General features: G+C 39.3%; 1 protein-coding gene across 17 annotated transcripts in view; it reads left to right on the top strand.

Annotated features, from left to right (window-relative positions):
- The first annotated feature begins 16,647 nt into the window (after positions 1–16,647).
- MPDZ (multiple PDZ domain crumbs cell polarity complex component) overlaps positions 16,648–26,346 on the top strand; it is a 95,983-nt gene continuing 86,284 nt past the window's right edge. For 16 of the 17 annotated variants that reach the window (XM_072359176.1, XM_072359177.1, XM_072359170.1 and 13 more), the window contains exons 1-2: positions 16,648–16,785; positions 25,625–25,710. In XM_072359176.1, coding sequence (XP_072215277.1) covers positions 25,695–25,710 — 16 coding nt within the window. In that variant the 5' untranslated portion in view covers positions 16,648–16,785; positions 25,625–25,694. Of the gene's footprint in view, positions 16,824–25,624; positions 25,711–26,346 lie in introns of all 17 variants that reach the window. The other variant, XM_072359160.1, reaches the window with a different exon arrangement.

Raw genomic sequence — 26,346 nt, 5'->3', positions numbered from 1 at the left:
GCCCCTCTAGAATTTGGACAGATGCTGCAGGGTCTGCAGAGGTGTGTGAAGTAAAATAGTTACTTCAATGGCAAGCAGAAGAGCCAGCTAGGCTCTGTCTAGGAGTGTTCTATGTTTCTTTTGGGTTTTATCTTATCCCTGATGGGGTTGAATTTGTGATTAACAGAAAGGTTAAGCCATTTAAGAGTTAATAATGTCCTGAAAGTCCTTGCACAGTATGAAGATCTTATTTATATGGAAAAGGGAACACAAAGGGAATACTCAGCCAAATATTAGTCTGAATGATTATACAGCCTGGCAATTCAAGATTCACTTTCTAAAATACAAATAAAATTCAATGGCACTTAATGAAATACAACTCCCTATCCAGTGAAGCCTGTACTTGGTATGTTACATTGCATGAAATGAATCTTCTGTACTGTGGTTATATTTCTTTATCTCTCCTTCTAACAAGAGTTTGGGACAAAGTTTTCCCTTGTATTTTGTTAAAATTTCAATGACTAATTTTTAAACAATTTGATCTCCAGAGAGGAACAAACAAAACATTGTCTTTTTTTAATTATTATTATTTTTTATTTATTTTTATAGACAAGACCAATCTCCTGTAGTACCTATTGCTGCATGACAGATCAAAGAACTAGACAAATAGTACAAAGCTTTTCCAGTGATACATATCATAGCCAACTTGTTTCTTGGGTTCTGTTGATTTTAAGAGGCTAGTTCTTCCCTTAGTACCAAGTATCTACTCCATTTTTTATCCTAATCACATTTCCCAGGCTGTTTGATATGCAAGGTCTCCTAAATGTCTGATATCTACACTCTTCTTTGTTCACTTCATCAGAGAACTTAATGTCACTGGGCATACTCATTCCAAGCTCTGTAATCATCCACCTGTACTGTGTGTTATGAAATTTGTATGCCTAAATGCCAGCTGTCAGGTAAAGATCAACAACATGGGACTGATCATTGACTTCCATGAGAATTGTGAAGATTGTAAATGATAAAGTCTGCTAAATTTTATGGAGAATGTTAGTCAAGAACATACTTGGAGCTGACTATAGTTGCCTTTTTGGAATAAAATGAAATGTTTAGAGTAAAATGAATCTCATCATTAAACATTACATGAGTACACAAAAAAGATACAGATAGCAGGAATAAACAGAAGGAGGCAAGACCTTGTGCCTTGGTGAAACTCTTTAGTATCCATGTGCTCCTATTCATATTCCACCTTAAGAATTCTCATACAAATTTATAAATCCTAAGAAAGTAATTTGTCAATAATGTCTTTCATTTGATAACAATATATTTGAGTTTCTTAAAATGATGTTGCTTAATAGTCATCTTTTCTTCTATTTGCTTTTGCTTTGGTGGTTTCAGTTGCTGACTTCAATTGCTTTCATAGAATCATAGAATCACAGAGTTGGAAAGGACCTATAAGATCATCTAGTCCAACCGTCCTCCCACTACCATTGCTACCACGAGTAACTAAACCATATCTCTTAGCTCCTCATCCAGACGCCACTTGAACACTGCCAGGGACAGCAACTCCACCACATCCCTGAGCAGCCATTCCAGTGCCTGACCACTCTCTGAGAGAAAGTTTTTCCTCATGTTTGATCTTAAACTCCTCTGGCACAACTTGTGGCTGTTTCCTCGGGTCCTGTTTGTAGCCTGGGAGAAGACAAATGAATACTGATTGATGGCTTGTGGACTTTATTTCTTGGAGTGAGTTTTGTGGTTCTCTGTAGATAGTTAGTGACATCACTAACACCTAAATCGTCATAAATAATCTAATCTTGTGCTCTGCTTTAGATATTAGGACTAACAGCAGCTATAGCAGGAAATAATAAAGAATTACAGTCTTGGCATCAGAAAATGTAAAATAAGAAAGAATGATATCATCAGCTTTTTAACTCTTCAATGTGATTATACTTGCTAATGTGATTATATACTATTTACCTGTTCAACGTATAAACTTCTGGCAATGTAACTAACTATTTACAGTTTTTGTTGTTGTTTCTGTTGTTTTGTTTTTAAGTGTTTTGTGTGTGCGTGTGTAAAAAAAAATCAGTGAGAGAGGTGCATAGAAGTATAACAGGAATGTGAAGTATGTGGGGGGTCAAACTAAAGCAAATTCTTTCTGCTTAGCTTGGGCCTCGTCATTAACACAAATTCCTCCGTGAGAGAAAAAAAAGGGCTCAGCCGGGCCTCCTGCAGCATTTGTTGTTTTTACCTCCAGTCTGTAAAATGCTGGTATTCTCATGTGACAAAGTATCATGAGAGTAGATAGCTGTCAGAAACAGTTCAGGTCCAGAGACAGAAGGCAGGCATTTGTATTTTCAATCTCACATCTTGTGGATTCATTTCACACCTGTGTGAGGAGGGCTGAAAAGTCAAAGTGTATTTGCAGGACTTGGAGGAATATAGTGAGAAACCAGCCACTGCCATACTTTAAGTCTAAGTGCTCTTTTCAACAGCTGTTTCAAAATGTCACAAGGTAAGCTGACATCTTAATGATGTAGAAGTCCCAAAGCAGGGCGATTACAAGCACATAAATCCAAAAAGGCAGACCAGCATGAGAAGTCTGTTAGAATGCAGCTTTCTTGGTTTTCTTGCCTCATTCTATCGAGTGGGCTGAGGCCTGACTCTGGGCTGGCTGCTGCCTGGGAATGCAGAGGCACACACCACGCTCTCCCTCCCTGCCTCTCTGCTCCATGCCTTCCATGATGAAAAGCACAGACAGCAGCTGGAAGCCAGTTTAACCACAGCTTCCATTTCTTTGGAATTACGTGTGTGTCTCTGTGGAATGTGGTGAGGATAAGTGTGTTGACTGTGATAGGCCAATGCAATGGACATGAATGTAAGCTGCAATGTAATACTGCATAAAATAAGATCTGGCTGTTTCAGATCAGTAATTGATTTGTCTAGGTATCTCTTGAAGGTTCCAACAAACATACAGAAGAACTTCTTTATGGTATGGGTGATGGAGTACTGGAACAGGCTGACAGAGAGTTTGTGGAGACTCCTTCTGTGGAGATATTCAAGACCTGTCTGGATGCCTATTGATGTGTCCTCTTGTAGGGAACCTGCCTTGACAGATGTGTTGGACTCAGTGATGTCCTGAGGTCCCTTCCAACCCCTGCAGTTCTGTGATTTCATGATTAGCAAGGGTTTCATCTCAAGAGTCAAGCCACTAAAATGGGAATGAAGGGAGATTAAATAATATAAGAATATGCTGGGAAAAAAATCTCCCCAGACCAAAGATGACTACCTCAGGTTTTATTCAAACATTCCCATCCTCTTGAAGACAAAAGGAAAATATTGCAATACAGGCTTACTGAAACAGGAGTTATTGTCCCCTCAAGTCTGGCCTTGTGCTGCAAAAATTAATCTTTGATGAGGTGTAGCCAAGCCTCTGACTGCATTTCTAATACCAGCTTTTAGTTAGAAAAAGTCTAGGCCCAATACTTAAGAATTTTATGAATTTGTATGATTTTGGAATGAAAATGGGAAATTACAGTTGCCATTGATCAAGTAGATAAGACGGCTGCAAAATGCCATTGAAATTCTTTACAAATCATTGAAAATCTCTTCAAACCCTTGTTATTATGAATCAATACACTTAAAAAACACAGATTTTGGACGTTTCAAGACTGTAGAACTGTTTCATGACATGCTAAGTATCATCAGTATTCATTCATTTGGCAGCAGCAGTGAACGTGAAGAACATCCTCTACTATCTTTGTACAGTTTAGTGATTGTACTGACATCTACTGGTATGACAGTAGTTATAACTAATATCTGTCATACATGTGGTAGAAAATGACAAACCTGTTAGTTGACGTATAAATACTTTCAGTCTCTGCAAGTCTTTGTTCACCCCCTCCCCTCATCCTTCCCTCCCCTTCCTCCCCACTTTTTTTCATTAAACAACTGTGCCAATGTACTGACTTCCTGCTAACAGTGAGGTTTGTCTTCTGGAGCTCTGTATTTGTTGTAGTGAATTATACTATCATCAAGTTGCATTTGGGTATTTTCTTTGTTATCTGGGTTGGTTGAAGAGACAGGATTTTGCAGGATACTCATTATTAAACAGAAGTGACTGCAATGGCACAAAAAGGATAGACAACAAAATTAAAGATAGACAAAAGTTTTCTGAGTCAGGATTTAAATAACCCTACTATTATATCAGAACTGCTGTGTTATCACTCTAACAGCACAGACATCCTGAAATCCAACATTTGCACAAGCTAAGAACATCATGAAATGAAGTATTAGAAATGAACATTCTGGTGGGCAGGGACTAGTACACAAGCATTACTGTTCTTCACAAAACATGGCTTTTTTAAATAAATAAATAAATTAATTAATTAATTAATTAATTAAAAAAAAAAAAAAAAAAAAAAAAAAAAAAAAGAACAAACAAGCCAGAACTTTTAAATGTAATAAAATTTCAAATTAAATTAAACGTATTCTCAGCAATTTAAAACAGCATGGAGACTACGTCAGTCTTTTTTGAAACTTTGGGCTGAAAATTTATCATAGATGTCTTTTATGTTTTTCCTTAAAACAGGAGGAAGAAAAGGTAGGGCAAAGTACCACTTTTAAATAGTGTTTCATCTTTTCAAAATTCTTTGTTGCTAGTTTTCTAGTCACATTTCACAAAAGATCATGTGCAGAAAATGTTCTCTTCAAATTTGACTAAGAGTGCACTGATTGCAAAGTAATATTTTTAATATTGAACAAAGAAGAGTAATATGATGTGCATTATGCTAGGACTGGTGAAAACAAAACAAAACAAACAAACAAAAAACAGACTAAGAAATAAGTTTTAGTATGAAATTTGTATATTTTCTCTTTCAAGCTGCATATTAAATGGTTTGTAGCCTATTTAAAAATTGTACTGCAAGGTATGCACAGCAGCTGTTCCTTGATTTTGGGCTACTATCATCATTAAATCTACTTCATTAATATGTTTTGCAACACTACACATTGTGCTAAGATTGGACTGTGTAAACCTTGAAAATGATTCATTTTTGTTTACCTGCTGTCAGACAGGGAACACAGTGTTATGTACTTCTTAAATATGATTGTATTTTTAATCTCAGATTTGGGACTTTTCAAAACTTTAAAAAAATTGTGAAGTTTGTGGTGAAGGAGCATCATTCATGATAAGTGATTAGTAATTTAACTTGGTAGGCGAGAATACGGATATGTATCTTGGTTAGCAGTAGCTCTGGACACAAAGATATCCTTGCAGATCTCTGACTTTTGTAAATTAAACATAAAAATTACATTACATTATCCTTCTATCTGGAAGGCATTATACAGAACTCACCATAGTTTGCTAAGAAAATATACTGAACAGTATTTATGTTAAATGCCTGTGCTTTACTGTTGTGATATAAGCTTTCTAAAAATACAAAATATCAGAAGCATTTTGGCTCAAGCTACCTTGACGTGATACGTCCTCAGTATAGCCCTGCAGCAATGTATCAGAAATATAAACTCACTTTAAATAATTGGTTTTTATTAAATAAATAAATAAATAAATAAAATAGTTTGTAAGGGCTATTTTATATTTACTGTGGAGAGTAACTATGAAAAGTAGATATTAGTTGAAGCCCTCCAACCACATACTCCCCATATGCTAGTTATAAAATATAGCTAGTTTACAGTATTAATATTTGATAAATAAATTATAATTGCAACACAAAATAATTTTTGCATTTCATCCAATAAACACTGAGGTTGTGGTAATGAAAAATCTAAACTGACATTCAGGGTTGCAAATAATGAGACTTTGTTTAAAATAGTAAGGAAATGCTGCTGTAACTAGAAAACCTACATATTTGAAACAAGTACTTAATAACAGGCTTAAATCTTACCTTTTATTTTCAAACTGTCAAAGTACTACAACAGTTTTATATTTGTCAAATGAGACAAAGGTGATGGATGATACTGATAAAGTTGCTATAGATGTGATGGCTTGTTAGTTGTCTGCATGCACTATATATTGGTTATTCCCTGTAATGTACTTTCAAAGTAATGTCTCCTATTCTATTATGTTGATCCGTGACATCACAGGTTGGTGTTGGTGGTATGGCAGTAGAGGTTGAATCTTCTCGCCACTACTAACTACATATGTTGTTGCTGTGTGGCAGATGTCAACAGAGAGGCAGTCTAACAAAATGGCATCTGACATGACAGTGTGTATGTAGCAAAGGGATGTCACTGAATTCCTCGATGTGAGAACAATTGCCCTAACTGACATTCATCAATGCCTCTTGAACATTTCTGGAGATGAAACAGTGGATGTGGGTAGTGCATTTCAGCAGTGGCAACAAAGACAGCCATCACCTATGCTAGTGCAGCTTCTTATGAGTACAACATGCAGATTCCTGCTCATTGCTGGCAAAAATGCACAGCTAGTAGAGGTGACTATGTTGAAAAATAGCATTTTCCAGATGAGAGTTTGCTCCTTCAGGTAGTGTTATTATGCTTTCTGTATCCATTGTAGTTTGCATGGAATAAATAGGAGCCATTTGGAGTGACCTATAATAATTCCGTGTCCACATGATGCAGTCACATGGGTTTCAAAAGCAGCATGGTCACACTAACATAGTCCACCTGGGCTAATATGCTCTGCTCCCCATACAAAAGCCTGGGTTATGCTATTTCAGGAGTGTGGACTTTGTATTTCTAGTGTCCAAAACATTTCTGATCATCTGTGAGGTATGTTGTCAATCTCTGCACAGCAGTGTACAATGCCTCAGAGGCATATCTGAGGTAGTAACAACATAACTGACAAGAAGTCAAGACTGGACCCACAGGCAGCTGGAGCCACACTGGGGACCAGTTCTTTTGAGAAACTACCAAAGACTGGCTGCCTTGCTTGATTTAAAATCTTATAATAGGTTCAGCAAGTAGCAGTGACAAGGTAATGCCTCTCCTCATCTAACACCTGTTAAAAATAGTCCTTAAATTTCTTACTTTCTCTAGGGTCTTCACCTGATTTATCTATAATGTTGAAGAGAAATTTGGAAATTCTTTCTGAGCTATATGCTAAATTAATTGGAGGTATAAATCTCCTTAGATGATTATCTCCAAGCTTCTACATCAAGTGTCTATCAGATTTAGCAGTTCAATCTTTGGAGAAATACTTCCTGAGATTTAGCAGGTTCCCTACACCAGGTTGCACAGATAAACATCCAGGCAGACGTGTAGCAGAGATGCCATTTATGCACTGGATAATTCAGTGGGCAGATATTTTAACTGTTATATTGCAGGCTTTAATCCAGTTTTCATTCCTCCTTGAATCTGGACTGAGCACTTTGTAGAAGAGAAAGCCCCAGGGAAACCTTATTGTGGCCTTTCAGTACTCAAAGGAAGCATATAAATAGGAGGGGGAACAGCTGTTATGTTGGTGGATAGAGATGGGGTAGGGGGAATGGTATTAAACTAAGGCAGGGGAGGTTTAGGTTAGATATTAGGAGGGAGTTTTTCACACAGAGGGTGGTGACACACTGGAATAGGTTGCCCAAGAAGGTTGTGGATGCCCCATTCCAGGATGCATTCACGGCCAGGCTGGATGTGGCTCTGGGCAACCTGGTCTAGTTGCTGGCGATCTGGCCTGTGGCAGGAGGTTTGAAACTAGATGATCATCATGGTTCTTTTCAACCCAGGTCATTCTATGTTTCTATGATGACTCACTTTCTTAATCAAATACATTAGTGTGGCATTACTGGAGTGAGATATGTTAAAGACTCCTGTTTTGAAGTTTAAATAGTACTGTGTATGCAGACTGAAAATTGGAACAGCTTTAGTATCAGAAGTAGGAACTGTGCCTAACTCAGGATACTAGTTGTTAGTACAGTCTAGGTTACTTCTCTTTTACATGAAATATGAGTTTAAATGCTTTCTAAGAGGGTTTTGATCTTGATTACCTCAACTAAATGCCTGATTCTCATTTTAAAACAGTGAAGGAGAAGCAAGATATCCTTCTTCCAGACAACTGGGAAAGAAAGTATATACTGATTGAAAGTTCCGGATACAGTCCTCAAAGTTGGATAAAAATATGTTTGGTCTACGAATCCTAGCATGCTTTCCCAAGAATGTACTAGGAAACAGAGCCATCTCTGTAAATGTGATGTCAAAACATAATGGTGATGGATCTCAACGTGTGAAGACTCTGGAAGCAGACTTTGGAGAGAATGTGTTGGGTGTAAAATACCAGTACTCTTCAAGTATCTGCATGTTTCTGGAGAACACTTTTATCTCTCCAACTCCAGTACTTTCTTTAGGTACTGATTCTCTCTAGCTTTTCCTAGGATAGTTTCAACATCTAGTTCATGACAAAGGAATGAACAATGACATTATCAGAAAAAACATCAACATAAGATTTCTGCAATGAAGGCTGACTTTGTAAGTGAAGCTGTCTGAAGACACCAGCAAGGCTACATCAGTTTCAGGTCCCAGAGAGGAAGAAAAATGTAGTGATTTGGAAGAGGGAAGGGGAAAAGCTTCTTGAAGCCACCTGAACTGGATGATAGGCTCTATGTTGTTTGTTGGGAGGGCTATATGACAGCTAGTGGTCTAAGGAGACCCAGCTGGTTTATGCAGAATGATGCTAAAAACTACATGGGCTATGTTTCTAGTGGTTTCCCTCAAGCTTTTCCTGTTGAAAAACATTCAAGGGGGAGAGGGAGATGTAGAAATGTCTTTCTTTTATCTGCAGTTGCTCCTTTCTGCTGTTCGAGTAGCTTTTTATAAGGTAGGTAGATTGGACCTTCAAGAATGTCTGTGTATGTTAAAGTAATATAGGGTTATGAGATATAGCATACTCAGTCTTTCCACTCCATTTGCCTCTCCATGTTACTGGTGATGCCTGGGCATCTATATTTGAAGCTTGATTTCTCAAATGATATGGGTATGAAAAGAAGGCAGAAGGGAAAGGGTGATTTTTGTTTGGTTGTATTTTGTTTATTTTGTGAAATGATACTGTTATTCTTCATTCCTCCTGCATACAAATTAGATTCAGAGTCAAATATTAGTAACAGCAGCTTTAAAATTCATCACTTTACAGTTGTTAAATCCATTTCCTCTTGGTTTGTCCCCTTGGCAACAAAAATTAAAAGGCAGGCATGTGATGGGAAAAAAAAAAAAGAAAAAAAAAAAAAAAAAGAAGGCAGTTCATCAGAGCCTGTCTTTGCATAACACAATGTGAGATTCTGACTTATTGTGGACTTGATGTTGGCTCAAGCCAGAAAACTGGAGGAGGAAAGTTTATGAGTGCTTTGAGATCTTGCCCTGTGCCATGCATACTGTATTAATTCTTAAAAGCTGGGGAAAATATAGCTAACGGCAGCGGCAACACCCTCTAGTTAGAAAATAAACAATATTCTGCATACAAAATTGAGAGTACTGAATGGCATTTTACTGCTGGAAGCAAGGGTTGCAGCTTGCTACAGTTGTGTGTTTCCACACTGATCATTCATTCTTATTAATTATGATGTAAGTTCCTGACACTTACTGAACAGCTAAGGGCAAAATTTCACATGCTACGCATCAAAGTTTTAGAGATCTCATCATAGCCATACCACTGTCAAAAGGAACCCTTACGTATGAGAAGCAGATGACCAAACCAGAGAGGTGCACTTTGACAGAAAAAAAAGGGATTTATGGAGTCAGCTTCACACAGTAACACGGCTTTTTTTTATTGCTGATGAGAGCACAGTGGGGCTAATTTCATATCCGCTTCCTTTGCTAAAATGATTTTCTCTTAATACTAAATTCCTATTTAAGAACGATGTAAAATTTACCTTCCAGTTCCCAGATACTTGTGCAGATGGGCCTATTCCAGAAACACCAACCTTTTAAAGTCTTTTAGTCAGTTAAAGTATCTTTCTATCTGGTGCTCTTTTTCAGTTTTTCTTAGTATTTTGGCAGTGTGCAGGAACCATAAACTGCTCTGCATTACCGAAGTGTACAGGGAAGGGCAAGCCTGGAAAAAATCAAAGAAAACTGTATGAATTCCTACACCAACTAACCTGTCTCAGATCTTGAAAACTCACCCAATATGTTCATTTATATCAGGTCCAAGTCTTCAACAAAAGTTTCTTTTTCTCATCCCACTCACTGAATATGAAGTTCCTCTCAACAAGGGAAAGGTTCCTCACCCTGATTGTCTTACAGGTGCTGACCTTGCTAGACAAATCACCACAGATATGTGATGACAGGGTTAACTGCTTCTGAACCCTTTTTCTGGGGCATACTCTTCATCAGACTATAACAATTTCCTTTGGAGATGTCAGCTCTTATCCTTAAACAACTGGGCTGATGTGAATGAGCAATATGCAGTTTTAAATTTCCAGGCAAGAGGATGTGAACTTAAAGTGTCTGAGTTTTAAACTCTCCAAATCTCCATGTCAACACCAACACTGCTTTGGTAGTTCCTGGTCTGTACTAAGCAGATAGTCTACCCAACTAAGTATTAATAGCATTAGCTTCAGTTAATAATACTAGTAAAGATTTTTTTGGGCTAAAACCAAAGTGCAGCTTTGTTGAATACAAAATGAAAGAAGGACATCAGTGTATCTTTTGGCTTCTTCTCTGCATGTAACTTAAAATGGAGAGATTATGCAGAACCATGTGGAAAAATCCATCTTTGAAAAGCACCCTCTGGAAGGTCATGGAAGAGAGTTGTTTGACAATTTCCTCCAACTTGGCAAGTTGCAGAACTACTTGACAAGTCTATCCACAAGTTCTATGGTCATTCATTACCCATGTCATGCAAAGACTACAATTCTGATGCCGGCTCTTGTCTCAGACTGGAAGATTCGTTTTTGACATTCCAGTAGATAGCTCATTATCCAAACCGAGTCATCATTGTTTCTGAGAACACAATGTTCATGACTGAGAACACAGACTTTCCCTGTGCCTTCAACTCTGAAAACCACTGAAATAAATCCAAACAGGAACACCTCCCATGTTCACAGTTTGGGTCAGAAGCAAATAACTGTAGAAAAGTGCCTGGGTATAATCTCAGACACTGATAATCTCAGTAGTCCATTCAGATGAGGATAGAAGCTGCTTTGTACAATCTTTCTGCATGATAACCTGCAAGACCGTGTGATAAATCAATCTATTGCAATTGGTCAACTTAGATTAGATTCTGATACCCCTTAGTGATTCCGATACACTTAGTGAAGAAAAGCTACACTGTTAGAGAATTATGTTAACGTGATTAACTGAATACAAACTTCTAAACTGGTTAGGCCAGTTTTTCCTATTCTGATTTTAAAGCTCAACATACTCTCATTTAGTACATATCAATTTTTTCTAACACATCTTTTTCAAACATGTATCATCTTTTCAAATACTGCATCAACTGTCGCATCAGTGAGTACCACTAATGACAAGGTGCCTTGGAATTACAGAATCACAGAATTGTAGGGGCTGGAAGGGACCTCTGGAGATCATCAAGACCAATCCGCCTGCCAAAGCAAGCTCCCTAGACCAGGTTGCACAGGTGTGTGTACAGGTTGGTCCTGAATGTCTCCAGAGTAGGAGACCCCACAATCTCTCTGGGCAGCTTGTTCCAATGCTCCATCACTCTTACTTTGAAGAAGTTCTTTTGCACATTTGTGGGGAACTTTCTATACTTCAGTTTGTGGCCATTTCCACTTGTCCCATCACCATGTACCACTGAAAAGAGTCTGGTCTCATCCTTTTGCCTCCCACACCTTAGATATTTATAATATTTGACCAGATTCCCTCTCAGACTTCAGTTCCCAAGGCTGAACAGACCCAGGTTGCTCAGCCTTTCCTCATAAGAGAGGTGCTCAAGGCCCTTTATAGTCTTTGTGGCCCTCCACTGGACTCTTTCCAGGAGATTCCTGAAGCCTCACCGGGGCAGAGTAGAGGAGGAGAATCACCTCCCTTGACCTGCTGACTACACTCTTTTTAATGCACTCCAAGATCCCACTGGCCTTCCTGGCCACTCTGCTGGCCCATGGCCAATCTGCTGTCCATCAGGACCCCCAGGTCCCTCTCTACAGAACTCCTTTCCAGCAGGTAATCACCCAACCTGTACTGGTGCATGCAGTTATTCCTGCCTAAGCGCAAGACTCTACACTTGCTCTTGTTAAAATTCATCTGATTCCTCTCTGTGCAACTCTCCAATTAGTCCAGGCCTCACTGAATGGCAGTACAACCTTCTGGTGTGTCAGCCATTCCTCCCACCTTCATATCATGAACACACTTGAGGAGGGTGGACATTATCCCTCCATCAAGGTCATTGACAAAGATGTTGAACCAGACCACTGACCCTTGAGGAACCATCACGAAATACAGGCCTCCAACTGGACTTTGTGTGGCCAACCACAACCCTCTGAGCTCTGCCAGTCAGCCAGTTCTCAACCTACCTCACCATCCACTCATCTATTCCACACTTCCTCAGCATTGTTACAAGGATGTTGTGGCAGACAGTGCCACATGCCTTTCTGAAATCAAGGTAGACTACATTCACTGCTCAAACTGTGTTCCCTGAAGCATTTCTGAAAAAATAAACTTCCAAGAAGTTCAATTTTCTGCAAATGGGATCTGCCAAATATGCAGTTACCATCAGCTGAACACATTAAAATAAATAATAATAAAAAAAAAAAACAAAAAACAAACAAAAACAGACAAACAAACAAACCCTAACCAAAAATCTTAATCTGAATAAACCAGACTCTCCTTATAGGTATCAAATGTCTGAAAAATCTATGATAAGGTTAATATGCTTTGTCACTTACTTGGCTTAAGTTCCCTCCTACAGGCAAGACCTGTGGTTTTAAACAATCCTGTTTGTGTGTAAATAAATGCTCTTTTAATTTGCCATAATTTCAAGCATTTTGTTTTGTAGTTATAAATAATTAGCATACCTTTTATGATTTTTTTTTTACCCAGTTCTACCTTAAGGCGAATACTTTCTCTTCTATGCACATGTGTAACCTCCAATAGCAATAATAACTGTTATGAAGTATGGCCCTAAGGGAGACAATTTCCCTAAAAACTTTTAAAATGTAAATCTATGCAACATTCTTGCCAGCATGCATGCTCCAGTAAGTGAAACTAATATTCTGTACTTGCCAGCATAATAATCCAAAAATTGAATAAATTCCAAGCACTAAACTTATGAGAAAGTTCCTAATTTTAACTTTGCATAACAGCATGCTTGGTGTTACCTCCAACTGCTACTCACTTCTTGCTGTCTGGCTTCCGAAGTGGAAGTTTTATGTTGAGATGATGGAGGAGAAAAGTGTTATTTTTAGTTTGATTGTGCACTTTAGTCAGTATAATTTCTGGAAAGTGTATTGTATTCAAGTCTTTTCCATGAAAAGTAAGATTTATTTGGACAGATAAAAGTTAGAACGCATAACCACACACTTAGTATGTTTAGACTAGAAATTATAGCAATTGGGATCACAATTACCTTTGATCTCAGGTTGGTTTTCTACAGTTTAATTCTGCTTAATGCCATGAACTACTCTTGGCGTACATATTTAGGAATAAGATTTGATCTATAATATTCATTAACAGTTTCTGACAAGAATCGTTATGAGTGCTGTTTAACCTAAATTTTGTGTAAGTACTCTTCTCACAAGTGTAATATCATGTCTCTGAATGAATAAGTACGTGTGCATAACCATTAACAAAATCATGCTGTAAGTACTGAAGGGTAAGCATATAAAAGCAGTAATGCATTCAACTGTTAATTAGGTTACTGCTTTTGAGGAAGACTTGTCAGACTCTTGTTTATGTTTTATGTTCAGAGTTGGGATTTCTCAAGCATAAAAATAATATAAATAAATATAAGAGTTCCCTCTCTCAGGAGAGATGTATAGGTCCCTAAAATACATATTCTATGAATTCTGTAGTAGGACATCCAATTGAAACTTCCGTACAAAAATGATGTCCTGTAAAAAAAAATACCCACATGGTATCGACACACAATTCTGTGTGATAAAACTATACAATTGCTTTTGTGTATACATCTTTTGTGTGTGTGTGTGTGTGTGTGCAAGGAAATACACTGGATTGTGCCAAAAGTGTGGTCAAGGAAGTTGTGTAAGAAATATCATTTTCGCAATCAAGTCAATGCTTGTGACTGAGGTAGAACAGGATCAGAATCTTGCTCTCATTTCTTTTCTTAAATCCCATCTCCATTACTCTTTTCAGATTGGATTTCCAACGGTTGCCTAATGAATGGTTTAATGGACACACAGAATGTCTTGGTTTTCTCTGAGGACTTCTGAGTTTACTTCTCCTTCATGTCTTCTAACAAATCGAAGCAGAGCCTTATTAATATTAACCACTGTTGTTTTACCAGGAAGATGTGCTAAGAGAAGTCAGGAGGGTAGACATCTCATACAGTATTCGTACTTCTACCATGAGTGTATTTTAGATTAGCCTGAGAAATAAAGCGTTGAATTGTAGAGGTTGCTTTATCAGTTGATAAAGCTGTTTCCCCACAGCAAGTCACACAGGACAGCGTCCAGAAAGGTTCTGAGTATCTCCAAAGAAGGACACCCCACAACCTCCCTAGGCAGCCTGTTCCAGTACTCCTTCATTCTCGTAAAAAAGAAGTTAATATTACTGGAGATTAATAAGAAAGAACAGCAAGTACTTGGTGGTGGTGTTGCAATTTTAAGGTCCCCTACATCTTCTTTTTAAGAAGTCTTCCTAACGGAATACAACATAATGGATTTTGTTGTAGTAATGGTCTTTTGAGGAAAGCTTGTGTTTTAAAAAGCTATCTGCAGTTTTACTTTAAAATCACGTGACAAATGTATGTAGATGTATGTATGTATGTACGTATGCATTCATTCATTAGCTCATGAACTCATTTAAGCTTAAATTACAAGAGAGATTCTCTTCCTCCAGGTTTTGCAGACAGCATCCTGCAAAACTGCAAACATTAATTCTACATATCCTAACACAGCTACAACACAATTTTATTGTTGCACATTTGGTGCATGACATCAAGCCCACCTTGGAGAACTGTTAATAGCATAAGGCCTCCTTTTTCTGGAAAGGTTCCAGAGAGATAATATGGTTTCCTTACTGTGAAACCAGTAAAATTTACTTCTGGTAAAAACAAGAAACAATTAAGTAATTATTGTTGCAGCCTTTCTAAACCTGTTATCACATACAAGCCCCAGAGCAGCAGTGTACTCCAACCCCAAACAGTTTTCTTTGCAGTTTGCTAGATCTGTTACTGCACAACTCAACTTCAGTCATCGGTTATTGTAAGTGAAAACTCATTATTTTGCTGTGATATGAATTAAAGTATAGATCTCTTGTATGCTTACTGAGAAGTCCACCTTTGCAGGTACAAGTATGTGAGTACAACTAAGCCCATGCAAATACTTTCAGTACAGCGTATGGTAACGATCTGGAGGGTATATCCCATACCAACACAGGTTGTTGTGGGAGGGACTCGGTGGATATTGAGTTCTATGTGTAAAACATATTACACCCAATTTTGACTTTTCAAACTCCAAATTAGCTTCCTGACATCACCACATTTTATTTCAGTAAACAACAGTTTAGAAAACGATTATATAATTATATGGTTACATAATTGTTAATATATACATATATGAATAAACAAAAAAGAATAGCTGTCTGATTTTGCATTTAGTGAATTCACTGTTGAGTAATGACACACGCTGAGTTTCTACTGCAGACTTTATTCTAGTGCCACTGAATTCTGATGTAACATGGAATGTGAATGAGAGAGTTCATACAGCGTTCACAGTTCCAGATACATCAAACAGAACCTCAGTATTTGATCTGATGGGCAAGCACTCATCAGAAGACACCGGGTGGAATAGTGCAACCTCTGAGTTAAATGCTGACAATTATTATTATTTTTTAAATTCACAAACCGAAAGAATGTTTTTTAAGCACTAAATTACACACAGGTCTTAAAATGCAGCACAGTAAAAGGATAATTTGGAGTTCTGCTGGCTATAATGAGAAGTACTGCCTGGAGAGCCAGCTTTTTTGCAAAAGCCCATCTATCAGACAGTAGTAATAACAAAGACACTAAATGTACCAAGAGGGGCGGTCCTTTAAATTTGCATGAAAAATGTTCTGCTTGTGAACGTGCAAGTACCCGGTACATTTTCACTTTACCTCCAACAGACACAGAATGGGTTGAAAAGGCTCTCCAACACCCTCCCCCCGGCAGCCTTGGGCTGGGCTTCCGCCCCCCCAGTTCAGCTGCCCAGGGCACCATCCAACGTGGATCTGAGCGCCTGCAGGGAAGGGGCACCCACAGCTCCTTTGGGCAGCGCCGCCCTCAGTGAAGACTCTCCTCCTCGCATCAAATCCAAATCTCCTCTTCCTCAGTTTAAAACCGCTCCCCCTTTTCCTATCGCTGACTCTTCAACTGTGTTGTTGTTTTTGTTTGAGGAGCAGCTCTTACCGAAGGCAGCCGCACAACGGACGAGCAAAGCAGCACGGCTCAGCCCGCCGCCCCCCCCCGGGCGACGCGTTCCGTGTCAGCCGGCGGGCGGCTCCACTGCCCGGGTACCGCGGAGGGCAGCTCAGCCCACCCCGCCCCCTCCCCCCGGGATGCGCCGGGTGGTGCCGCAGGGCCGGCCCGGGGGGGCGGCGGGCAGGATTAGGTTTCAGGCCGGCGGGGCGTGCCTGAGCGCGCTTCCCCGCGGCGCGGCGCCGTTACTCGGGGGCGGGAAGGGCGAAGGCGGAGAGCGGGGTTCGCGGAGCCGCCGGGTAAGCGGGACGAGGGGCTCGGCGCAACTCTGGAAGCGGTGAGCCGGCCGCGCTGAGTTGCGAGTCAGCCCTTTAAGTCTGTTTATTTGCGAAGTTTTGTCGTCATGTTGCTGGCTCGGCGGGCGGGGCGGGCTGGAGGAGGAGAAAGGCCGCGGGGGGCCGAGCCTGTTGCTCCTCGCTCCTGGGGCTGCGGCTCGGCCTGCGGCGAGCGGGCAGGCGGGCGGGCAGCTGCGGGCCTGGCGGGGGCAGCCGTCCGCGCGTCACCGGCGGCCGCGGGAGGGAAGGTCCCTTACCGCCTCGTTTTCTCGCTCTTCTTCCCCCGCTTCCGGCGGGCAGTTCCCATCCCTGGGGGGCGTTTCTTCCCTGGGTCCGCTCCCAGCCGCAGGCCCCGAGCAAAGCGTCTGGGTTTCTCTTGAGTGGGTGCTTTCGAGGGGCTCGGTAGGCGCTGTTGGGCTCCTTGGGGTCCTGCGCTTCCATTGCGGATACCGCTATCCGCGGGTGCCGGGCGCTTCCTGCAGCGCTAGACCCCGCTGTTGTTGGTCCCCGAGTGTGCATTTGACACGGTCCTTTCAGCAGAGAGGGTGTGAGGCCTTAGTTTTGTCTTCTGATAGTTAGAGCTGTGTGAAGAAAAGGTTTTGTTGTATTCGATGCTTTCTGTCTGAAAGTGCTTTTCCCTTCTGCTTCCAGTGCATTCCTGTGTTACTGGAAAGAATAATAGGCAAGAAAAGCTCTCGTAGAGCTGACCCTATGAGCTCTCCGTACCACATTTCACAGGATTGATTTGCAGCCTGGCTGAGCAGTGCTGCATTCTTTTTTCCCTTTTCTTTCAGCTTCTGAAAACAGAGCCTCATCCCTTTTGCTTCTTAGTACGTACAGGAGACTTAGCATAACTTGCTGAAAAGAAAACGTTATTCCTAGCCATGGTACTGGAGGAGATAGGCGGAGTCCTTTGCCCAGCAGAGCAGTAGCTGGGCCAAGCAAAAGGGCCTGGTTTCGCTTGTTGTGGCAGCCTGTTGTGTAATGCTTTGTGGTTTCCATATCAGCAAGGCATTTTCCAAGATAACAACTTGTTGGAAGAGTCTAAACAAATAAAGGGAAAAGTAGTAAAACGTCTCTGAGAAATGCCATTTCTCTGCAAAAGTGGAAAGTAACATAGCATTAAGGGGGCAAGAATGCCGAACAAAAATGCCTAAGGGTGTATTATAATCTAGGTGTTCACTAGCAGAGAATGAGGTGGTAGTATTCAACATTGTTACCCATTATTGGGATACAAGTATTTAATATTTACATTTTGCATTAGCAAAGCACATGTGTAACATTTATTGACTGCAGCCAGTGTTTCTGCTGGCTTTTTTTTTTTTTTTTTGTGCTATCAAGAAGCTTATCTTTGGGAACTGGATACATTCTCCCTCTCTTCATGTAACAGTGCACTGGGAAAGCTAGATTGATTTCAGCACTGGGGAAAAAAAGAGCTGCGCTACTTACATACTAATTGATGTTCTTTATTTACAGTATGGCACTGTGTGAATTTTGTGGTGCATCCAATGCATTAAAAACCCAAAATATTTGAAATTATATGGTCCATATTTCATGCAGGAAAATTTTGAATTCTGTAGATCATATACATTACACTCTCTAATTGGCTTTCCACTGAAACATCCTACAGAAGAAGTTTCAGCAAATACGATACCAAGCTGATAATGTAGTCTGTCATCATTGGTAAGGACAGCTTTGTTTTGCCATGGGCATTCTCAACAAGTCAGTGCATAAATATGTCATTTAGTTTTCAGTACTCTCTTTTCACACAGAAATTGGTTTGGAGTACGGTTGGTTGCTGCTTGTGGAATAATTGGCCTATATGGTTGTGGAGTATTTCTTTAACAGGCTTTTCAGACTCAGTTCTTGTATCCAAGCCAGCTTGTATTATATTCTGTTATGTGCTGTAATGACTTCCTGGATGATTGTTCCTTTATTTTCACAGTATATGATAGAAAGTTTACAGCATTTTTGGTTTGCAAGGACAGTGCTGACTCTTCATTGGCTTTACAGCAAAGCTTATTCTTTTTTTTTTTTTTTTTCTTACCATTTATGTATCCTATTTTTACCTCTGTGAAGAATCCAGTATATGCTAAGAGATGTGACTGCTGTAGAAACTGTTTAATTAAGTTGATTACCAAATTCATTAAATTTAAATAAACTCTGTATACTGGAAAAGTGAATAGGCAGTATGAACCATGCCCAGGCTTCTTAGAATGGCTTGTGATGTGTTGTGTCACGTATATTTTGTGTATGCTGAGAAGCTGCTCTTCAGTTTCTGAAGCTAATTCTGTATTTCTAATGTTTGAAGAAAAATATTTCAATTAATCTCAATTTATTTACGGCTTTTTTTTTTTTAATTTTGGTAAACAAATTATCTGTTTGTTATTTTCCTTAGTACACCTGTTACTCTACTGTGTTTTTTTTTTGTTTGTTTGTTTTTTAATTTTTATTTGCAAAACTCTTTGCCAGTCACTTGTGAATACTTTGCATCACATATGTTTATCTGCAAAAGAAAGTAGTAGATGTCATTTGGGCCCAGTTCTGGGTTACAGTTGTAGCTAGCACATCAGCTAGCATAAAACATTCATGTAGAGCTCTTGACTGTATTGCAGAATATTCTTCATTAAAGAGAAACAAAGAGATTGCACATTTATCTGGAAGCTTTCCTATCTGGAAAGCTTTATCTGGAAGTTTTCCTACGAACTTTATTGTGTTATGTGCAGGAGTTTAGGTGCACAACATCAGGCCCACCTTGGAGAACTGTTGAATAGTTGAATGCTCAGCATCTGTTTTTTACAGATGTTTAGCTCTACTGCTGTACTTTCCTCTGAGATACAGATACTGTTACTATTGCCTTTTTACAACTTTTTTTTCATACATTTGGCGTTTTGCAAGGTTTCAGGAGGCTAGAATTTGTCATTTTACGAACCAAACTGCTTATAACCTTTGCACAGCCTTTCTGTCAATTTGTGAACTTCTTCTTTCTGCTTTGAATGTTTCGGAACAATTTTCCTTTAACATAGCTTTTAAGTGTGTATTTTAGACTTCTCACACTTTCCTGTTACACTCCTGGCAGTCAGTGGAGATCTGCTTTGCCCTTTGTGGGATTTAATTTTGTTTGTATTAAGCCCTCACAAATATATCTGATTGGTATTGAATCCGTTCTCTTGTACAGAGGTGTGCAGTCCCTCTGCTAATGAAACAGGTGGATGATGTTAATTCCACTTATTAGCATCTTGTTGTGGAAGCAGTAGGCTAGCCCTTTTTTGTTGTCTTTAGTCTTATCTTTTCCACTGCCTGTTTCTTTTTCTTCTTATTTTTCCTTTTTTTTTTTTTTTTTTTTTTTTTTTTTTTTTTTTTTCACTCCTCTGCACTTAAGAATGTTCGTCACTGTCACTGGAACAGTGAAGGCTGTACTGGTCAGATTACAGTTGTCGAGCCTTCTGGGAGTCCTTGAAAGTGCTGTATGAACAGCCGAATTGCCTTCATGGCAGTAGAAAAATAGGAAGCATGAGATCTTTCAGTTGAGCTTGAATGGTTTCAAATGCCTTTCTATTGACAAGACATGTTTTCCAGGAGTCCAAGAATCACTGTAATTTTCTTCACAGGGATGTTAGCCAGGGTGAGGGAGGTAGCTGGGTGAAACAGAAATGCTTGGTTAAATTGCAAGCAATACCGAAGGTTTCTTGGTAATTGCCATCTACCATGTCCCGTGTGGTTTGGTTTTTGTTCTTCTGCCAACCAGAGCTAACACAGTATGCTTGTTTGAGTGACAGCAAGAAAGTGGGGGAATGGAAAGGCATGGGATAAAAATAAAGGAAGAAGGGATACCCCTTGCCCAGCCAAATTCAGACCTGGGTGCTGAAATTTGATTAGAATCTTAAAAATACTCTTCTTAGCATCTACAGCTTTGATTACCATGTTGCTACACTGAGTCAGATTTGGTTTTAATCTCGTGCAGCTCCTAGCCAAAGTTTGGATGTGGAGGTTGCTGTTAAGATAGGCATTTCCTTTGTATCCCGAGGGCATATAAAGTAATGCAAGAACTACAAGGCAAAGCCTATTACTCTGTTTTCTATCTTTGGCATCACATGTTTGCTAATCCAGTGCTGTAAGCATGAGTTTCCGAGGTATTATCTGAAATGGATTTGTGAAATAGTAGATGGAGCATATGTAAATACATAGAGGAAGTTTCTTTGTAGGTATAACATGATCAGGTCTGAAAGAGCAATAATTAGGAGGTGCTCATCTTTTCCTTTTTCTCAAGTCTTCTGGGTGTTCCGCTTAGTAAGGTTTGCATGATTGCAGTGAAAAGGAGGTGATGAGCATGCATTTTTGTCTACGTTTAAAATTCTTAAACCTATGGATCTGAGTGCTTTAGGAGTGGGCACTAAGAATCCAGGGCTGCAGCATTTTTTCTGGCAGTTGTTCTATGGGAAAAGCAGCTGCATTAGTGGAGAGATGTGTATGTAACACATTTTTGTATGTTACTGTGGGAAGAGTCAAATTTTAGAAGTGCAAGTATATTAATGATTATATGATGTAGGGGATTATCTTTAGCTTTTGTGCAAGCTTAGCGGAAGATTAAGTTTCTTGTTGTGTACTTAGCTAAAACTACTTGTGCATTTGTTTTACTTTTTTACTGTAAAAAAAAGAGTAAAGGGATAAGGTGCCTGTTTTTAAAAGTCACACCTGTGTCTTTGGAAACACTGAATTAATTTGCTGTTCATTTAATAGTACTTCTTCCAGTAGCTAATAAAAAGCTGTAAGTCAGTCAATGTTATTATTATGAGCTTTAGCACTGGAACAAATATATAGTTAAATCTACTTTGAGATGAGCTGGTAAGCTCTTTGAATCGTGATTGGTGTTTGTGTATATATAGAAGGTCAGGTTTGGGCTTTGGACTCTGGTGACACAGACAGCCAGAAATCTGGAAAAGGAGGTGATCAGAAATAGCCTCTCATTCATTCATGCTCTAGAATTTGTGATGGCATTATAATAATATTCACTGTAGCAAATGAAAGATTTACTTATTTCAACAAGGAGTTGTCTTTGTCTCCATGCTTCTCACTGGGCAAGGTTTGCTCAGTGCATTATTACTGAAATACCTAGAAGTGTGCTGTATTAAAGGCCAGGAGTTGTTGCTGTGGTGGGTGGGAGTGGTGGCTATGGAGACGTCTCTGTAGTGCATCTTGGGCAGATGCATGCTTGCTTCCCTTGTACTTTGGCTAGGCTGACGTGCCACTAAGCTGGTGCTGACAGATCCCAACTGTTAGTATGGATGTGGCACAGTGGGAGCAGAGTTGGGTGGCTTTTCACCATGTCAGAATGTGCACAGAGCAAAGGGTGTCATTTTGAACTGTCATGTATGAATACTGCTGTGCCTTAAGGCATTGCTTCTGCTTCAGTGGAAGTGTCCTGAAGGAAAACATTCTGTCAGCAGTTCCTGTCTTGATCCTTCTTTGAGCTGCAGCTGACAAAAGCATTAGGTGGGTCAGCTGAGGAGTCAATCCCTGCCAGTACAGAAACAAAATAAGGAAAATTAAGGAGAAGTAAAATAAAATGAGAGTTAAAAACTGATTTGCTAGGACAGAGTTGGCTCTGGGGCAGTTTTCCTACCTCTAATGCATGAGGTAGGTGAAAAGTGTATCGTGAGTCTTAGCAGTGCTCAGCAGTTTTTTCACTGCAGATTAAATAGGATCATCTCTATCTCTAGAAGTATACTTAGTGACTTCTGTTAATAAGTATCTGTGTTGAGAAGGCTTCAATTTCAAATCATCAGTGATGATTATTTTAGGGTTGCACCAACACAGTGGTGACCTTATCCATTTTATTGCTTGTAAACATGCCTTTCACAGCACATTAGAAATAGGCAAGTTGAATCATAATGTATTGCAATATCCACTGACTCTGAAAGATATCTCCTCTTCTTGAGATTCTTATACATCTGAAGCAGAAGGCCTAATCTACAAGTAATCTATTCTTCCTGATTAGTTTCTCAAGATTTTCAAAGTTGAAGTTATAATGGCTGTGTGCATGTACATGTGCAGGATTGTGGGACTGAAATGACTGACTAATAGTCTCCGTATTTGTTTCATGCAGTTTTCTGTTTGGATCTAAAACACAGCTGCATAAACAGTTGTGTAGATAGAAAAAGGGTGAAACAGGAAAGAACTTATTTAGTTGGCATTGCCACTTAGAGAAAGACCTCTGAACACTGCCTGTGAACACTATTTACTCTACTGGCAAATAGGGCCTCTGAACTGCCTGTGTAATAATAGCTTTTTAATCTGAAAGTAAAAGCTATTGGTGTTTAAGGTTAGGGGAGAACCAGATTCATTCATTCTTCTCTCTCTTTTTTTTTTTTTTTTTTTTTTTTTTTTTAATAACCTCATCCAGCCTTTCCTGTATAAATAGATGGTCTTGATTTTGAAGGGTGAACAGGTGAAAATGCAAGATATTCTTTGGTTTTTGTTTTCAGATCTGGCAGTTGTGTGCTGGGACTTAGAGAATCACAGAATGACCCAGGTTGGAAGGGACCTCAAGGATCATGAAGCTCCAATCCCCCTGCCTGGCAGGGCTACCAAACTTCCACGTTTACTAGATCAGGTTGCCCAGGGCCCCATCCAACCTGGCCTTGAACACCTCCAGGGATGGGGCATCCACATCCTCCCTGGGCAGCCTGTTCCAGGATCTTACCACTCTCCTAGTAAAGAACTTCCTCCTAACATCCAACCTAAATCTTCCCTCTTTCAACTTAAAACCATTTCCCCTTGTCGTGCTATTATTGGCACTTTCAAAGAGTTTACTCCCCTCCTGATTATAGGTTCCTTTCAGGTACTAAAAGGCTGCAGTGAGGTCACCCCACAGCCGCCTTTTCTTCAGGCTGAACAAGCCCAGCTCCCTCAGCCTGTCTTCATAGGGGAAGTGCTCTAGCCCCCTGATAATCTTTGTGGCCCTCCTCTGGACTCTTTCCAACAGCTCTCTGTCTTTCTTGTACTGAGGGCTCCATACCTGGACACAGTGCTCCAGAATGGGTCACACAAGAGCAGAGTAGAGAGGAACAATCACCTCCCTATCCCTGCTGGCCACTCCTGATGGAGCCCAGGATACCATTTGCTTTCTGAGCTGCAAGAGCACACTGCTGGCTCATGTTAAGTTTCTCATTCATCAGGACCCCCAGGTCCTTCTCTGCTGAGCTGCTCTCAAGGACTTCGCCTAGTCTGTACAAGTGCCTGGGGTTCTTCTGGCCCAAGTGCAAAACCTTGCAGTTTGCCGTGTTGAACCTCATTAGGTTTACCTAGGCCCACCTGATTAAGACCCACTTTTTTAAGTAGGAAAACAATGTTGTAAACCCTTTTTTTTTATTTTTATTTTTTTTTAATTATTGATATGAATGTTTGTGTCACTTCTATCATGAAAAGGTTAGATTAATGCATTTAAAGGATTTGAATTTCATGCCTGTTTCTAAGTGATATATTGTCCTAAAAGTGAAGATTAGTGTTTCTGTAGCAATGTATTGATAAATCCATATGCCATAACATAATCTGATATTAAGCTTAAGGCATACTGAAACTAGGGAGGTCTGGCAGTAGAACTTGAAGCCACTTAAAAACCACTTGATTTGGTTTTTCTTTTCAGGCTGCAAATAATACATGGTTGTCAAAGTATTTATTCTGGCTTGTGGTCCTTCTAAGCAAATTTATGTTGACAGCTTTTTTTCTCACTTTTATTGTGGGGATTGATTTGTGTTTATCCTGCTCAGCTTCTACAGCTAGTGGCCCTTTTGAATTTCAGTTACTCTCTCATATGCAGAGATCTGTCAACGCTGTCTTTTCTTTACTGTCTTTTTAAAGGAAAAAGTCACTTTTCCCGAGTTCTTTACTCTTCCTGAGTGCTGTTTTCTCTGTGGTACTTTTCTGACCAGATTCAAGTTGGCATGCTATCTTAAGCTGCTTTCCTGTTAACGAGAAAACAAAGGTACTGTTGCAAAAGATACATAAATAAAAAGCACAGTTCGGTTCATGCACCTGCAGTGATATTTGGATTTCTCACTTCATTTCCCTATATCACAGTCTCCATCATGGTTGTGGATGGGCAGACTCTCCCATTCATACAAAATCACAAATTTCAGAGCAACATTAGAAATGCTTTAAAAAAAAAAAAAAAAAAAAAAAAAAAGACAAACAAACAAAAAAACCTCCAACAACAAGAAAATACCAAACAAGCAAAAAACCATTCAAACTCCCCAAACTCTCAAAATAGTATTCAGTTTCAGAGTTATTTGTATGGTAGTTTCCTGCCTGTAAATTTGTGTTGGCAAAAATCATTTATCAACCATGTCTGACTCTTAATATTGGTATATGTAAGTAGTGGAGGTTGTAGTGTGTCACTTCTGCTATTCTGCATAGCAGTAATGCTTCGTGGCTCATGAATTTCTTCTTAGGTTCATGCACCTGATATTGTCAACAGAGGGCTTGAAAACTGAACCTACAGGGGAATGTTTTTGTGAATCACTGGAAAGAAAAACAATGAAATGCTCTTAAGTCTTAGTGACAGCTATGATTCATAGCTCCTGATTAAAGCAATGCAGGGCATGTTGTGCAACAGTATACAGACAGGACCTTTGATATGGAAATACAGGAATAAATTATCCAAGGAGATGTAGTTTTAGTGGGCTGTTGTTTTGGGGGCTTGGCAGTTGATTTCAGAAGTTTTTTTTGTTTTGTTTTTTTTTTCTTTCTGAGCTCACTGCTTTGTATTCTACAGCTGACAGTTTCCCTATGTTTCTTTTTTCAGGAAAAGCCAGGACAGTATTTGTATGTGCTGTCTGTTTCTATATTGGAATAGGAGCTGAGAAGCAGAGGACATGTTGGAAACAATTGGTAATCTCCATTTTTTTTTTTTTTTTCTTTTCTTAATTATAATTTGTATCACTGTATTTGTTAAGTGTATTGTGTGTAATAGATATACAGTATTGGTGTATACAAATGAGATGTGTTTTATGAGAAATACTTGGAAAGTTTTTGTTTGCTCTTAGCATTATGAAACACAAAGGTATACTATAATTTATTTAATGTATTTATTTTTTTTCCTAGTTTTTTTTTTCTTTTTTCCTCTAGCCTTCTTAAAAGATCTGTGTGGAAAACACATCTTATTCTTTTGAGGGGTATTTTTGGTTGTTTTTATTTGCAGCTGCCTCTAGCCACAATTCCTGTACCAAACAAATGTAATTAAAAATGTCCACTTTTTTTTTTTTTTTTTTTTTTTTTCCAACTCAGCTATTTATGGGGAAAAAACAACAAAACAAAAAAAGCAAAAAAAAAACCCAAACCATCATATTATTTGCCTTCAGCTTTGTGCTATTCCTCTGACTTCATAAATCATTAAGACATGTGTGGTTCAGTTCTGAATAAAAACCCTTCCAAACCTCTGTAGTTTGAAAAGAAGAGGTATTTAATAAAATTTGTTACGTGCTTTCAGTATGTCTGTTTCTAAACTGCCACTGACTTGAGTGGATG

This window comes from Excalfactoria chinensis, chromosome Z, assembly GCF_039878825.1.
Source record: "Excalfactoria chinensis isolate bCotChi1 chromosome Z, bCotChi1.hap2, whole genome shotgun sequence".
Classification (NCBI taxonomy): domain Eukaryota; kingdom Metazoa; phylum Chordata; class Aves; order Galliformes; family Phasianidae; genus Excalfactoria; species Excalfactoria chinensis.
This window is presented reverse-complemented; position numbering and strand designations above follow the sequence as displayed.